The sequence below is a fragment of the Penicillium longicatenatum genome, assembly GCF_028827895.1.
Source record: "Penicillium longicatenatum strain IBT 33135 chromosome Unknown contig_2_segment0_segment0, whole genome shotgun sequence".
NCBI classification, from domain to species: Eukaryota; Fungi; Ascomycota; class Eurotiomycetes; order Eurotiales; family Aspergillaceae; genus Penicillium; species Penicillium longicatenatum.
The window spans coordinates 822742-835129 of NW_026643120.1; the positions used below are offsets into that span (position 1 = coordinate 822742).

At 49.0% G+C, this 12388-nt stretch overlaps 5 protein-coding genes across 5 annotated transcripts; 4 read left to right on the top strand and 1 right to left on the bottom strand.

Annotated features, from left to right (window-relative positions):
• Positions 1 to 510: 510 nt before the first annotated feature.
• N7484_002829 (aminopeptidase P family protein) lies at positions 511 to 2159 on the top strand (the record flags this gene model as incomplete). The annotated part of the gene is made up of 2 exons (XM_057113249.1): positions 511 to 625; positions 769 to 2159. The coding sequence occupies 2 exons, from the start codon at positions 511 to 513 to the stop codon at positions 2157 to 2159; spliced, it is 1506 nt and encodes a 501-aa protein (XP_056973389.1).
• A 242-nt stretch (positions 2160 to 2401) lies between these two features.
• On the bottom strand, positions 2402 to 4090 carry cp8 (putative carboxypeptidase Y; the record flags this gene model as incomplete). The annotated part of the gene is made up of 4 exons (XM_057113250.1): positions 2402 to 2473; positions 2532 to 3004; positions 3085 to 3448; positions 3524 to 4090. 4 exons carry the CDS (start codon positions 4088 to 4090, stop codon positions 2402 to 2404), a joined length of 1476 nt encoding a protein of 491 aa, XP_056973390.1.
• Positions 4091 to 4686: 596 nt separating this feature from the next.
• N7484_002831 (uncharacterized protein) lies at positions 4687 to 5597 on the top strand (the record flags this gene model as incomplete). Its single annotated transcript, XM_057113251.1, has 2 exons — positions 4687 to 4991; positions 5048 to 5597. 2 exons carry the CDS (start codon positions 4687 to 4689, stop codon positions 5595 to 5597), a joined length of 855 nt encoding a protein of 284 aa, XP_056973391.1.
• Positions 5598 to 6724: 1127 nt separating this feature from the next.
• Positions 6725 to 7230, top strand: N7484_002832 (uncharacterized protein; the record flags this gene model as incomplete). The annotated part of the gene is made up of 2 exons (XM_057113252.1): positions 6725 to 7074; positions 7136 to 7230. The coding sequence occupies 2 exons, from the start codon at positions 6725 to 6727 to the stop codon at positions 7161 to 7163; spliced, it is 378 nt and encodes a 125-aa protein (XP_056973392.1). The 3' UTR covers positions 7164 to 7230.
• A 949-nt stretch (positions 7231 to 8179) lies between these two features.
• Positions 8180 to 10537, top strand: N7484_002833 (J domain-containing protein; the record flags this gene model as incomplete). Its single annotated transcript, XM_057113253.1, has 5 exons — positions 8180 to 8209; positions 8281 to 8365; positions 8426 to 8652; positions 8724 to 10320; positions 10380 to 10537. The coding sequence occupies 5 exons, from the start codon at positions 8180 to 8182 to the stop codon at positions 10535 to 10537; spliced, it is 2097 nt and encodes a 698-aa protein (XP_056973393.1).
• Positions 10538 to 12388: the final 1851 nt, after the last annotated feature.

Genomic DNA, 12388 nt, shown 5'->3' on the forward strand with positions numbered 1-12388 from the left:
GGTGCATTGACTAGTGGAGAAGACCGAGTGGAATCAAAGAAACGAAAAAATAGAAAGCGCTAGATGGTCCTATGTGTGGGGGGGGATCGATGAAAGCGAAGAGGGAGGAATTAGGCGGAGTTGGAGGAAAGTGGAATGATAAGTGGGCGAAAGCGGATCCAATTGCTTGGTTTATCTAACAGGCTTTCGGGCGCAAGTGACAGTCACGGCGAAGACTGTTTTCAATATATAATCTATCATAAAGACTAATTCTACTGTTTTATACTTTGAGCCTCCTTTCCTTAATCCCTATCCGCCTTGGAATCTCCTTTACTTTCGCTGTGTCAGGAATGGCAGTATCGCTGATAGGGTCGGACTGCGTACAGCACGCCAAAAGGCGGAGCCATCCCTACTCAGGATAAGCCTCCCTCTTCTCCTCTTCCCCTCTCGCGTGGCTCCTTACTTGCAGAAGAAAGTAAAGGAGAAGTGATCCCTCTCAATCTTTTCCCGCACAGACATCACAATCACACGATGGGCGCCACTACTCGAGGTACTCCCTTGGCGGGCCCAGATGTCATCATTAACTCAGTCGACGCTTACCAGATCCGCCTTGCCGTGACAGGCACCTCCTGCGATAAATACCCAGGTGAGCCTCGCTTCCTTCGTATGGAACCAGGAGTCATTCCGAAGGGCTCCAACATGCCTTCAGATGACCTTCCGACCTTCCTTCGACCTACTACTGGATCCCGACCGATGATCATGCCGACGCCGAGCTAACACAGATCCCAGCCAAGCAGCATGCGCGCAACGTTGCCCGCAAACTCGGCGCCTCCCACGGCTTGATTTTCATCGCCGGCGAACCCACAGCTTTATTGCGCGACTCCGATCAAGAGCGCCCCTTCCGACAGCGACGATATTTCTACTATCTGAGTGGTGTGGTTGAGCCGGAATGCGCTCTAACCTACGATATCAGCTTAGACCTCCTGACGCTCTATGTGCCGGATTTTGACCTTCATCGGGCCATATGGATGGGTCCCACTCTGACTCGGGAGGAAGCAATGGATAATTATGATATCGATCGCGTCCTTTACCAATCGTCGCTCCAACAGGAAATAGGATCATGGCTGAGCGAACGAGTGCAGAGCAGCTTGTTGTATATGGTGCATGCGTCGGAGCTCCCGAAGGGGCTACCAGCAGAATTGCCACTGGACTCGTCGCAGCTCCTGCCGGCCATGAATGCAGCCCGAGGGATCAAGGACGAATATGAGATCCGAATGATTCGTAAGGCAAACCAGATATCTGCGCTGGCGCACCGAAAGGTTCTGGAAGGCATCCAGAAGATGACGAATGAATCACAGATTGAGGGGCTCTTTCTTGACACGTGCGTTTCTCATGGTGCTCGGAATCAGGCATACCAGATTATCGCAGGTTCAGGACCGAACGCAGCCGTTCTTCACTATTCTCGGAACAACGAGACTCTTGCTGGGAAACCTCTTGTATGTCTTGACGCTGGTGCTGAGTGGGAGTGCTATGCTAGTGATGTGACCCGGACATTCCCCCTCAAGGGTGAATGGCCCAGCAAATATGTATCAGACATTTATAAGCTGGTCGAGCGGATGCAGGAAGAGTGCATCAAGGGAATCCGACGAGGCACCCGCTTTCTCAATTTACATGACTTGGCCCATGATATCGCGATAGATGGCCTGTTGGCTCTTGGCGTCTTGAAGGGTGGCTCACATGCGGAGATTCGTGCATCAGGTGCATCAAAGGTTTTCCTCCCTCATGGACTGGGTCACCATGTTGGGCTCGAGGTCCATGATGTTTCCGAGTCGGAGATCATGGCCATGTACCCCGGACTCGACCAATCTCATTATGGCCCGGTCATGAATTATGCAGTTTGTCGGTCCCCTTGTACAGTGTCTGCCCCCTTGTTAGAAGAGGGCATGGTGGTCACTGTTGAGCCGGGACTCTACTTTTCACCCTTGGCTCTTGCCAATGCCCGTAAGCAGCCTCTTGCTAAGTATATTGATTTCGAGGTTGCGAACAAATATGTTCATATCGGTGGTGTGCGTATTGAAGATGATATCCTCGTTACGGCGAATGGTTACGAGAACCTTACTACTGCACCGAAGGGAGAAGAAATGCTCGCAATTATTCGGGGCTCTTCGCAGGATTGTTAGGATAATTCATATATGTACAAATGCAGCTCTGCGGGGACGTAATTGTTGTTCTTTGAAGAGGTAATCTAAACCTTATTTCTAGTAGACTCTATACAGCTAGAAAAGGACCCTGGCGAATTGAGTCTTCTTCAAAGTTACTTGCAGTACTGATGTGTTTCAGTCCCTTTAGCCGTACCTCGTATTTTCACCTCTCCCTTGGAAAGACCATTCGAATCACAAAAAGCCCACCTGTCTGCTCTTGTCTAATCAAAGGATGCGCCTGTAATCCACCGGGTCATCATGTCCACCGCAATATCAGGACGATCTTGAGGAAGCTGTTGAGTAAATCAAATTAGCATATCCATCAATTCTGACTGGATAGGGAGTATTTACGAAGTGACCAGCATTATCAACCGTGACAATAGCAAAGCGCGACTCGATCTTTGCGTCATCGCTCGTGCGAACCCGGACTTCCTTCATCGTTCCAACTACCTCTTCCTTACCAGTTGCAGCAACAACCGACTTCCACGGCTTGAGCGACTTAGACGCAAATTCGGCCTGCCCTTTCCATACTAATGAATTTGCCCAGCGGAGGTTCCCAGCAGTGTTGCAAGCAAGGTCAAGGTTACCTTGGTAAGCTAAGTAATGAACCTGGTTCTGGAGCAAATAGGTGACTTGGTCGTCGGTAGATATCTCTAAATCCGCGGTCTTTGCAAATGAGCGGGAAATGTTGTCGGAGGTTGTGTTATAATGTTTAATCTGTTTCGGTGGCGAGAGTGCATTCCAGATAGTCGGGGTGTTGAGGTATTCCTGAATCCATGCAGCTTCAATATAGCAGAGGTCGGCATATTCGCATTTATGAGTGACTATGGTTTGTAAGCAAAACTCTGAGCCCATCCACGATTCTGAAATGGTTTCTGTCTGTTCTGTGATGGACTGGGCTTACTATCAAACCTATTGCGGCCACCCTCGAATCCTGACTCGTTGTCATACCAACTCACAACATTGTCCCAGCAGACTTGATTTGCGGCATTGCAGATCGCAGGGTCAGGATTTCGAATGCAAGTATCCATGACTTCCATACAGCGGGGCATATTCGCCGCCATGATATCGCATCTTGTCTTGTTGAATACAGGCTCTGCTACTCCCGGATTCGTAGTACATAGCGTCTCCCAGTATCCGAACGCCGAGTCTTTCGGAGACATGTACCCATCTCCTACTAGACACGATCGAAGCTGAACTTGAGGTTCATTCGGGTAAAGCTTGTTTTGTTTGACAATTTGGGCGCCGAGGGCTGGAATATATTTCCCCTAGGTTCATGTTGTTAGCACAAGCGTCTTGTGGCGGTGGAACCTGGATATGTTGGGAAGAGGGCCAAATCTTACGGCATAAGACTCGCCAGACAAATGAAAAGAACTATTGAGATGCTGAGGGAAGACTTCTGAGACGAAAAGCTGCAGGAATCGATGCATATCCACAGCAGCAGTCGCAGAATCGCCGGGTAGCTCATACCCTTCATCGAGATAGGAGAAGCCGACATCCACAGGCTGGTCAACAAACAGCATGGATGAGTTCCGAGACCATCCAAACGGGTTGTACCTGGTCCCATTCCCATCTTTATTGATAAGACAGGGCCCAACCTCTTCGAAAAGGCCAATCATACTTGACCCGCCAGGTCCACCAGTCATCCATAGAGTTAAAGGATCATTGATAGGGTCGTTCTGACTTTCAAAGTACCAGAAGAAAAGATGTACGGGTCCAATATCCAGCCAACCGGTATATTGAGCCGAGCCAGCTGCACAGATGGTTTCATCTTGCTGGCGAATACGGATAGCGTGATCACTGTGTTGACTCTGGAACACGCGAAAGCCATCAGCGCTCTCAGGCTGGAGGACCTGCTGAGAGGCTGCAAAGCCTAAGCTGAAAAGACTAGCAAATGAGAGGAGCCGCATTGGAAAGAGATTATATTTGATAATCCAGTTACAAGAAGGGATGAGAAGACATTAAGAGAGCGGCTGCTGCCTTTTCCCCCCATATATACAAGGCTAGACCGTCGGACCTCCGAACTAAGCGGGGTCGATGCAGGGATCTAGATAAGAGGCAGCAGCTTTCTGTAGGCTTCTTATCTGGATCTATAACAGTAATTTTGAAGCAATTCAAACAACAATCATATACTCGAATTGATGCACAAGGCACGATGGATGGACATGACATAAGTTGGAGATTATTTACCCGCTTTAATCTCCAGATCGTCGCATTCATTGCCGACTTTTCTCGGCATCGGCTTCGTACTCGTATTGTGGGCCTGGTTTAGGAAATTGAAGTGCATTATTGCGCGTATCGGATTTGGATGAATTCTAATACGACCCCCTATCCATAAAATGTCCTGGGAAACCCAAATTTATGCACCGAACCGGCTCCTCAAGATGCCGACTCGCTTTTTCGATGTCGATCAACCCCAGAATAGACGTTTAGCCCCGCAACATGGTCTTTCATAACCTTGAGACCTCGCCCCGGCATGGTGAGAATCCAGCTATTACCATTCACAATGGAAGCAACCATGCAGAAAGATGTTGTATCGGAATTGGTTTTCTGGGCACGCCCCGACACCCAGCCCTTCGTTTCGGACTTCACTAAGGAGAGGCCAGAGGAGTGTATGGCTGCCATGAAGAAGCCGGAGGAGAAGCATATGGTCACAGTGCATGATATGCGTGGACAGGAATCGCAGTTAACCCTTGATGAACATGGGTTTCAGTATGTGCAGCATGAAATTCCAGGGCTGGATAGAGCCGAGGACCCTACACACGTGGAAACTGTCATCATTCCTCAGACAGAGGAGTTAGTTAAAAATGTGTGAGTGAACATCAGGGGTTATGTTGTGTGAGGGCTGGAACAGCTAACCCCACTAGAACTGGCGCGACAAGAACCATCACTATTGCTCATCGTGTACGATGCCTTGCAGTGGATGAAAATCTCCTTGCCAATAACCGCGCACCAGCCCATAGTGTGCATTCGGACTTCAGTGTTCCAGGCGCATTCCGCATGCTTGAGACAACCATCCCAGACGAAGAGGAAAGGAAACAGCTGCTCAATGGCCGTGTGGAGATCATTAATGTCTGGCGACCATTAAAGACAGTGGAAAGAGACCCTCTAGCGGTGTGTGACTGGACCACACTCGACCGGAACGACATTATCCGTCATCGGCTCGTCTTGCCAACTGGTTGGAATGAGCTCGGGAAATATGTCTTCAATCCAGCGCAAAAATGGTGCTATCTCAGCGCGCAGCAGCCACACGAAGCATTGATTTTCAGGCAATTCCTCAGCCATAAGGCAGATCAAGGGGGCATGAGTCTGCCTCACACGGCATTTGTGGATCCGGATTCGGTCGACGGGCCTGCAAGGGAGAGCATCGAAATCAAGATGTTTGCCTTTTCTGACGTTACCCACGTGCGCCAATGAGACAGGTTTCCAATGCGTGGTCGGCGTGGTTGCTGGAATGCGGCATTTATGGCAGCGCGCAGAATGTTCTACGATCCGCTGCGGTGAACTGTAGCGAAGAAGCCTTAGCTACATGTTGAGAATCTAAAGGATTGCTTGGTCATGATTTTTCCCGCAACACAATTTGGGGGCTTTAAAAGGATTTTATTGAGTAATCCAGTCCATGAAATACGGAGTCTTCGCAAAGTCCGAAACAAGTTTCTGTTGTGTAAAATGCTACTATTAGTAGCATGGAAAAAATTTTCATGTTGGTCTGAGCTGTTCATAGCGCAGCTCTAGTTTCGGAGGGCCAATTTCCCTCCGAAAGAAATGGTCTATGCTTTTTTTTTTCTTCCATGTTTTTTTCTCCTGCAGTAACAAAGGGGGTGAAAAGGGTGAAAAGTCGGGTGTAACAGGCTTGAATTTCCGTTGCCTGATGTGATCTCCGTTCGGACCGTACGGCACTTGCGCCTAAGGTACGCTGCAGCCTATGACTGGAATGGTCTGGATCCGCCCGGCATCGGAGTCAAGGATTTTAGCTGTCAGGGACCCGAGTGGCCGATCTATTTCGCTCTTTCGTCATTCTTGAGGCCCGACGCTGTTTCACACATTCCAGGCCATTTGTAAAACTCAGCCGAAACATCCTGTTTGTCAAAGGGAAAATGCCGCAAAGCTGCTCGAAATTGACAACATCGGTGATTCCTGGATCAATTCCCTGTAGAAATCACGCGATGAAAATGTCGTCAACTGACTGACGCATCGGAGCACGCCTTTTGCGTAAGCTAGTGTCAGGGTTTGGCGCCATTTTTTAGAGCAATAAGGTGATCTGCCGGGTTGTGGTGGTTCCACCATCGAAGGAGTGGGGCCCTTTTGCCTTTTTCTCCCCTGCGTGACTCACCTAGCGACTCATATGGGGAATGCAGCTGCAGCTATTAAAAGCGCCTCAACCCCTGTAGTAGATCTTTTTCTTTTCTCCTGCACCTCATCTCATCCTTTCCCAAAGGGGGTGATGGTCACTCCTCTCTGTCTATAAAAGTTCTTTGCATCCCCCATTCATCTATCCCGGCTGGGGAAGTCCTCCCCCGAATTTCTTCTACATCCCGTCGAGGATGGGCCAGAGGCACAATCGACGCCGCACTCGTCGTTCCTCATACCGAACAATCCAGAAAGATACCACTGCCATCAATCACACCTCGAGTTCTCCATTGGTCTCAACTTCCATTTGGAGTCCATCAACCAGCTATTCGACTGCATGCAATCCACGTGGATCTCCGGTCCCAGTACCCGCCCCAACCTGGCACTATGGGTATTCAGCATGGCAGATCCGTGAAACCGAACCGCAGGAAACTGGTGGAATCGAGGCCGAGCAGTATCGTCTATTCGGTGGTGAACCAGGCGACGATGTGAATCTCTGTTATCGTATGCTGGAGTACTTCGGTGGTCTCGACTACATCGACTCGTGAGTCAAAGCTGATATCGAAACCTTTTAACGACACTATATCTGACTCATCCCGATATAGAGCACGACACAGGTCCATCGGAGACTGAAGATCAGGACTTTCCAATTTCTTCTTTTTTGTTTCAGCCGGAATTCCCCAGAAAAAGCAAAATGAAATTAACGACCACGACTTTTTGATTGCGATGATTTATTGCTTTTTCATCCATCAACCCTCAAAAAAACACCGCCGATCATGGCCATAGGACAACCGTCCTCCGCATCCAGCGCGCCCACTTCTACTAAGAACACCAGACCACATGGGATCATCTGGGTCCCCGACTCGCAGCAATGATGGTACCTCGTGAGGTACCGGATTGGTCCTTTTTGACCCGGCCATGTGGATCCTGGATCACGATTTTGCACCGACTTGGATGAGTCACGAGCAAGATTCCGCTTGACCCATTGGTTGAGTTCGCGACCGACCCTCACGGGTTGTTGACGCTTGAGTTCCCACTGAGTCATGCAGGAACTAGTCTTGACTTTTGCATCTCCAGAGTGCATATCTGTTCTATCTCACCTCCATATTTTGCATATTGGAGGCAGTTGCTTGGGCAGCCGCACAGTGAAAAAATGTCGACGAAAAATCTTCGATTCTCATGACGATACTTGTACATGTTAGCACCTTGGCCTTTTGCCTAAGGATTTATGCACAAAATCGAATTTATTCAAATAAAAATTAAAATTCATCTTCGGAGTATCTTTCAGTAGTCCTTATGTGAGACGTAAAATTACTAGATGTAGTTAGTAGAGTCGATCCTTAGGTGCAATGTTGTCCTTTGCTCACCGCCCGCGCCACACAAAGGCACAAAGACAAGCGCACTCGTTATTAGGTAGGCGGTGAGATGCTTGAGGACACGGTCATCACCAGATCAGGAAGGGCCAATAACTCTCCCTTCATCGCTCCTTTGTTTCGCTACGGGCCATGATAGAGGTTCCGCTGATTACTGCTTCTTTTTAATATTCTCGAGCTTCTCCTTCATCTGCCTATCCTGAGTGGCCCGCCAGATTTGCATAAACACGATCTTTAAATTCCGCGGCGGCGCTATCGCCCTGAACTCGCCGCAGGATGTCGTCAGACTACACATACGATGAGCAGGTAGGCAAATGCCAGGCACTATAGAAAAGAAGATCTTCAAATTGACTCAATCTGACTTGGTGCTCTTACAGGGACAATTCTTCCCTTTCTTCATCTTGACCTTGAGCGGCCTGGTCACGCTCCCTCTTACCTATAACCTTCTTCGACCAAGCAAAGGTGTGTGTGTCGGCCAATTTCAAAGATTTTAGTGTATGATATTGACTGGTCGCTTGGCAGATCTTGAGAACACCGCACCCCGCATTAAATCCGATTTCAAACCTGAACATGCGGACCTCGTCGAGGCACAGAAGCGCAAGCGGCTGCGCAAAGAGCGCCGTATCAAGCGCATCATCACAGTTATTCTAGGATATATTGTTATGGCGTGGATGGTTTATCTCATTCTCGTCACGGCCCGCACAGTCACAAAGTCCTACGACCCATATGACATTTTGGGTGTCTCAAGGGTGGGTGTTATACGCTAGAGTAGCTGACCAGACTTCCAAAAACCTCATACTGACAGAATGCTTTGATATAGAGTGCCGACGAAAAGGCCATCTCCCGTCACTACAAGCGTCTCTCCCTCGTTTACCACCCGGATAAAATCCGCCCCGACCCCGCCAAGAATGAAACTATTGAGATGCTGAATGAGCGCTTCGTCGAACTGACCAAGGCTTACAAGGCGCTGACTGACGAAGAGGTCCGGAACAACTATCTCCAGTATGGCCATCCCGACGGCAAGCAGAGCTTCAGCATCGGCATTGCGCTTCCCAAGCTTATTGTCATGGATGGCAATGGCAAATACGTATTGCTGGTGTATGGTGCCCTGTTGGGCGTTCTCCTGCCATACATCGTCGGAAAGTGGTGGTACGGTTCTCAACGCTATACCAAAGAGCGTGTTCTTGTGGCTAGTGCTGGAAACATCTTCCGGGAGTACAAGGATGATATCTCTGATAACGGCATCGTTGGCGCCTTGGCTTCGGGCGAGGAGTTCAAGGACATCCTTAAGGGCGACAGGGCCGAATCCGGGCTTGCTAAATTGGAAAACAAGGTCTTGGCCGAAGAAAATCTCTTCTTGTCCACACAGGATCGTGAATATTTAAAGAAACTGGATAGCGTGACCCAACGGAAGGCCCTAGCTTTGCTTTGGGCTTACATTGGCCGGGTTGATTTGGGAGATACGGCTCTGAATGCAGAGAAATACGAGGCTGCACCCGTGGCGCTTTCTCTCAGTGAGGCGTTCACGGCCATTGCTCTTGCGTTTGGTAACCTCCGGCCGATCATTGGTGCTTTCAAGGCTTCTCAGAGCTTGATCCAGGCTGTGCCTGCGAACTCTTCTCCCCTCTTGCAATTGCCTAACTTCACCGATGACGTTGTCAAGGCCATTGAAGGAGCGGATTCCAAGGACCATTTCACAGTTCAGAAGTTCATGAAACTCTCAGAAAGCGAGCGACGCAGCCGTGCTGTTGGACCTGGCCTTCTCACCGAGAAGCAATACATCGACGCCATCTCAGTTGCACAGCAATTACCTGCCCTCGAAGTCTCTAAGGCATTTTTCAAGGTTATGGGAGAGAAGTCCGTTACGCCTAGTAGTCTGGTACAGCTGGTTGTGAAGGCTCGGTTCATTCCCCCGGGCTGCAAGGATATTCCCGAAGTCAACGCGCTGGATCTTGAGGACATCGACCCCGATGAGGATGATCTGGATGCTCTGATGGGTCGTAAGCCGGCTAAGAACCGCGCTACCAAGATGGTCGATGGCAAAAAGGTTGATGTCAAAATCGAAAAGGTCCAACCGCCACTCGCCCACGCACCCTACCTCGCCCGCGACCACTCCCCTCGCTGGCACATTTTCCTCGCCGATGCTAAGCAGGGCAAAATGGCCGTTCCACCATTCACATTCACCACATTCGACAAGCCAATCCTCAACGAGGCCGGCCAGCCCACCTTCAACGTTCAGACCCTCAAGATGCAGTTCCAAGCTCCTCCGCAAGTTGGCGCCTTCACATTCATCCTGAACATGATCTGCGACAGCTATCTGGGTCTAGACACCCAGCTGGGAATTACTCTACACGTCGAGGATCCCGCCAAGGCGGCAGCCGTGGAAGAGGAGGACGACATCAGTGAACCGGACGAGGGTAAGTTCTTTTCTTGCGGTCTGTGTCCTTTGCCACTGAGATACTAACCATTTTTACAGACTCTATCGCGGGCCAGATGCAAGCGCTCAAGACAGGCCAACCCCCGAAAAAGAAGACCCGGAAGGCTTCCGATTCCTCCAGCGAGGAGGAGAGTGACACCGACGGCGATGCAGGCGATACCAGCGACACCAACACAGAAACGGAAGATGAGGATTGATCGCATATGATTTGCATTCATTGAATGATTGTACCCAGGACTGGTGTGACATTACGCTTTCCATTTCGATTGATTAAGTTCGATCTGGGCCTTTACACTTTTTTTTTCGACCACCATTTGTACCGTTTTTATTTCATGTCTCCCTTCGGGTATAGTCGGGGTAGTTTTTTCTCATTGCAACTTGGCTTCGAGGCTGGTATTTTGCCTGGGCCTTTCCCCCCTCATGTCATCTACCTCATGATCCGTCAACGCCGGAAATAGACGGGGGAAATACAAAAATACAGAATCATTTACAACTAATCCCGAAATCTGGACACTTGAGCATATCCATTTATCGAAGCTGTATTGTCTAAGATCGAGCTTGTCCTCTTGCGTGGTCCACGGGCGTCCTTGCGTGCGTCTGTGCTACATTCTTCCCTTGCACAGATACCTGAGAGAGCTCATAATTGCTAAGCAGGGGAGTGGAGGTGAGCTATGGCGTGTAGCACATAGACGAACAGTATCAATCTTCCGGGGTTGTCTGTGCGTCTGTACCTGTACGCCATGATCGGGGTTGTCAGGTTCCTGGGTTCATGCCGGCGGCTTTCTAAACATCTTGCGTGGTGCTCAGATCTACTTTCTTCACCGCAACTTATTCTGAAGATGCTATTTAGGTGCTGCTTGCGTTTAGACCTCTGAAATGATTGCTATTGAATCGAACTCGGGATCTACTTGTTTCTCGTAGGACGAGTAGATGGGTTACTGTCACTTACATAGCTAGATAAATTCCTAGGTACCCAAATTGATTATTGCCTCTCGAACCTTGAAAGTATTTCAAAATCTATGTCATTTGTCTCCCTTGCGTGGCACGCTCCCTGCACTGCTTTTGCTCACCGAGTAGAACCAAGTGAGCGCAGTAAGACATCGACTAATGCTTACCGTTGGGAACTGCATCCCAGCCCTCAGTACTCATTTGTACTTCATTTGAGATCCAAGAACCTAGTACCTGGTACCTAGAGCCCACTTAAGGAGATATCCTAGGTTTTAGGTGGCAACAGGCTCTATAGATCCTCGCGTTGTGAACCCAGTGGCAAAGGTTAGCAAGGCCAACCACGAAACTGCCATTGAAGTTAAGATATCGGATCTGACGTGTTCGTCTCTACCGGCTTGCCTATATAGTCTAGATCATTGAGTTGCCTGCTTCTTCATTATGCAGGTTACGTGCTTTGATCGGTTTGCGAAACAAGGGGATGGTGACATGAACGATGCGCGGCAGAAAAATCAACGTCGACGTTGCGTAAAAGAACCCCAATAGTAACCGGGGTTTAAATTACACAGTCAGAAGGTCACTAATATCCAGCAAGATACCCAGCTTTCTTTTCCTTTCTTGGTACATGATTTGAAAACAAGTGCACGGTCACCCCCAAGAAGCGATAGCTAGGATAGGGAATTCCGATCGCCATAGATCTATGTAACAGACTAAAGTAAAATATCAAGTTCTATTGAAGTAGCACCCTAAATGTGTAGCCTAAATGTCTAACCGTATGTCCATGTCCAAGTCAAGTATCACAATGTACATGCCACATGTATCCCACTCCATCGGAGTCCTGTATTCATCGTACACACAATCTACCGGTCATTGGTAAACAGGGGAGGTTGAAGCACCTGCATTGATGGTCAAGTTTCGTATCTCAATCTAGATACCAGAAAGACAAAACAAGAGAAGAAACCTCGTAAGTCGAGGAAAACCATAAGTTGAATATAAGAGAGAACAAAAAGAAAGAAAACTTAGAACGAAAACGGTGGTAAACTCCTAATGTGAAGAAATGTTCCAGACATCTTCCAATGCACGAAATCCTCCAGAAACACCGA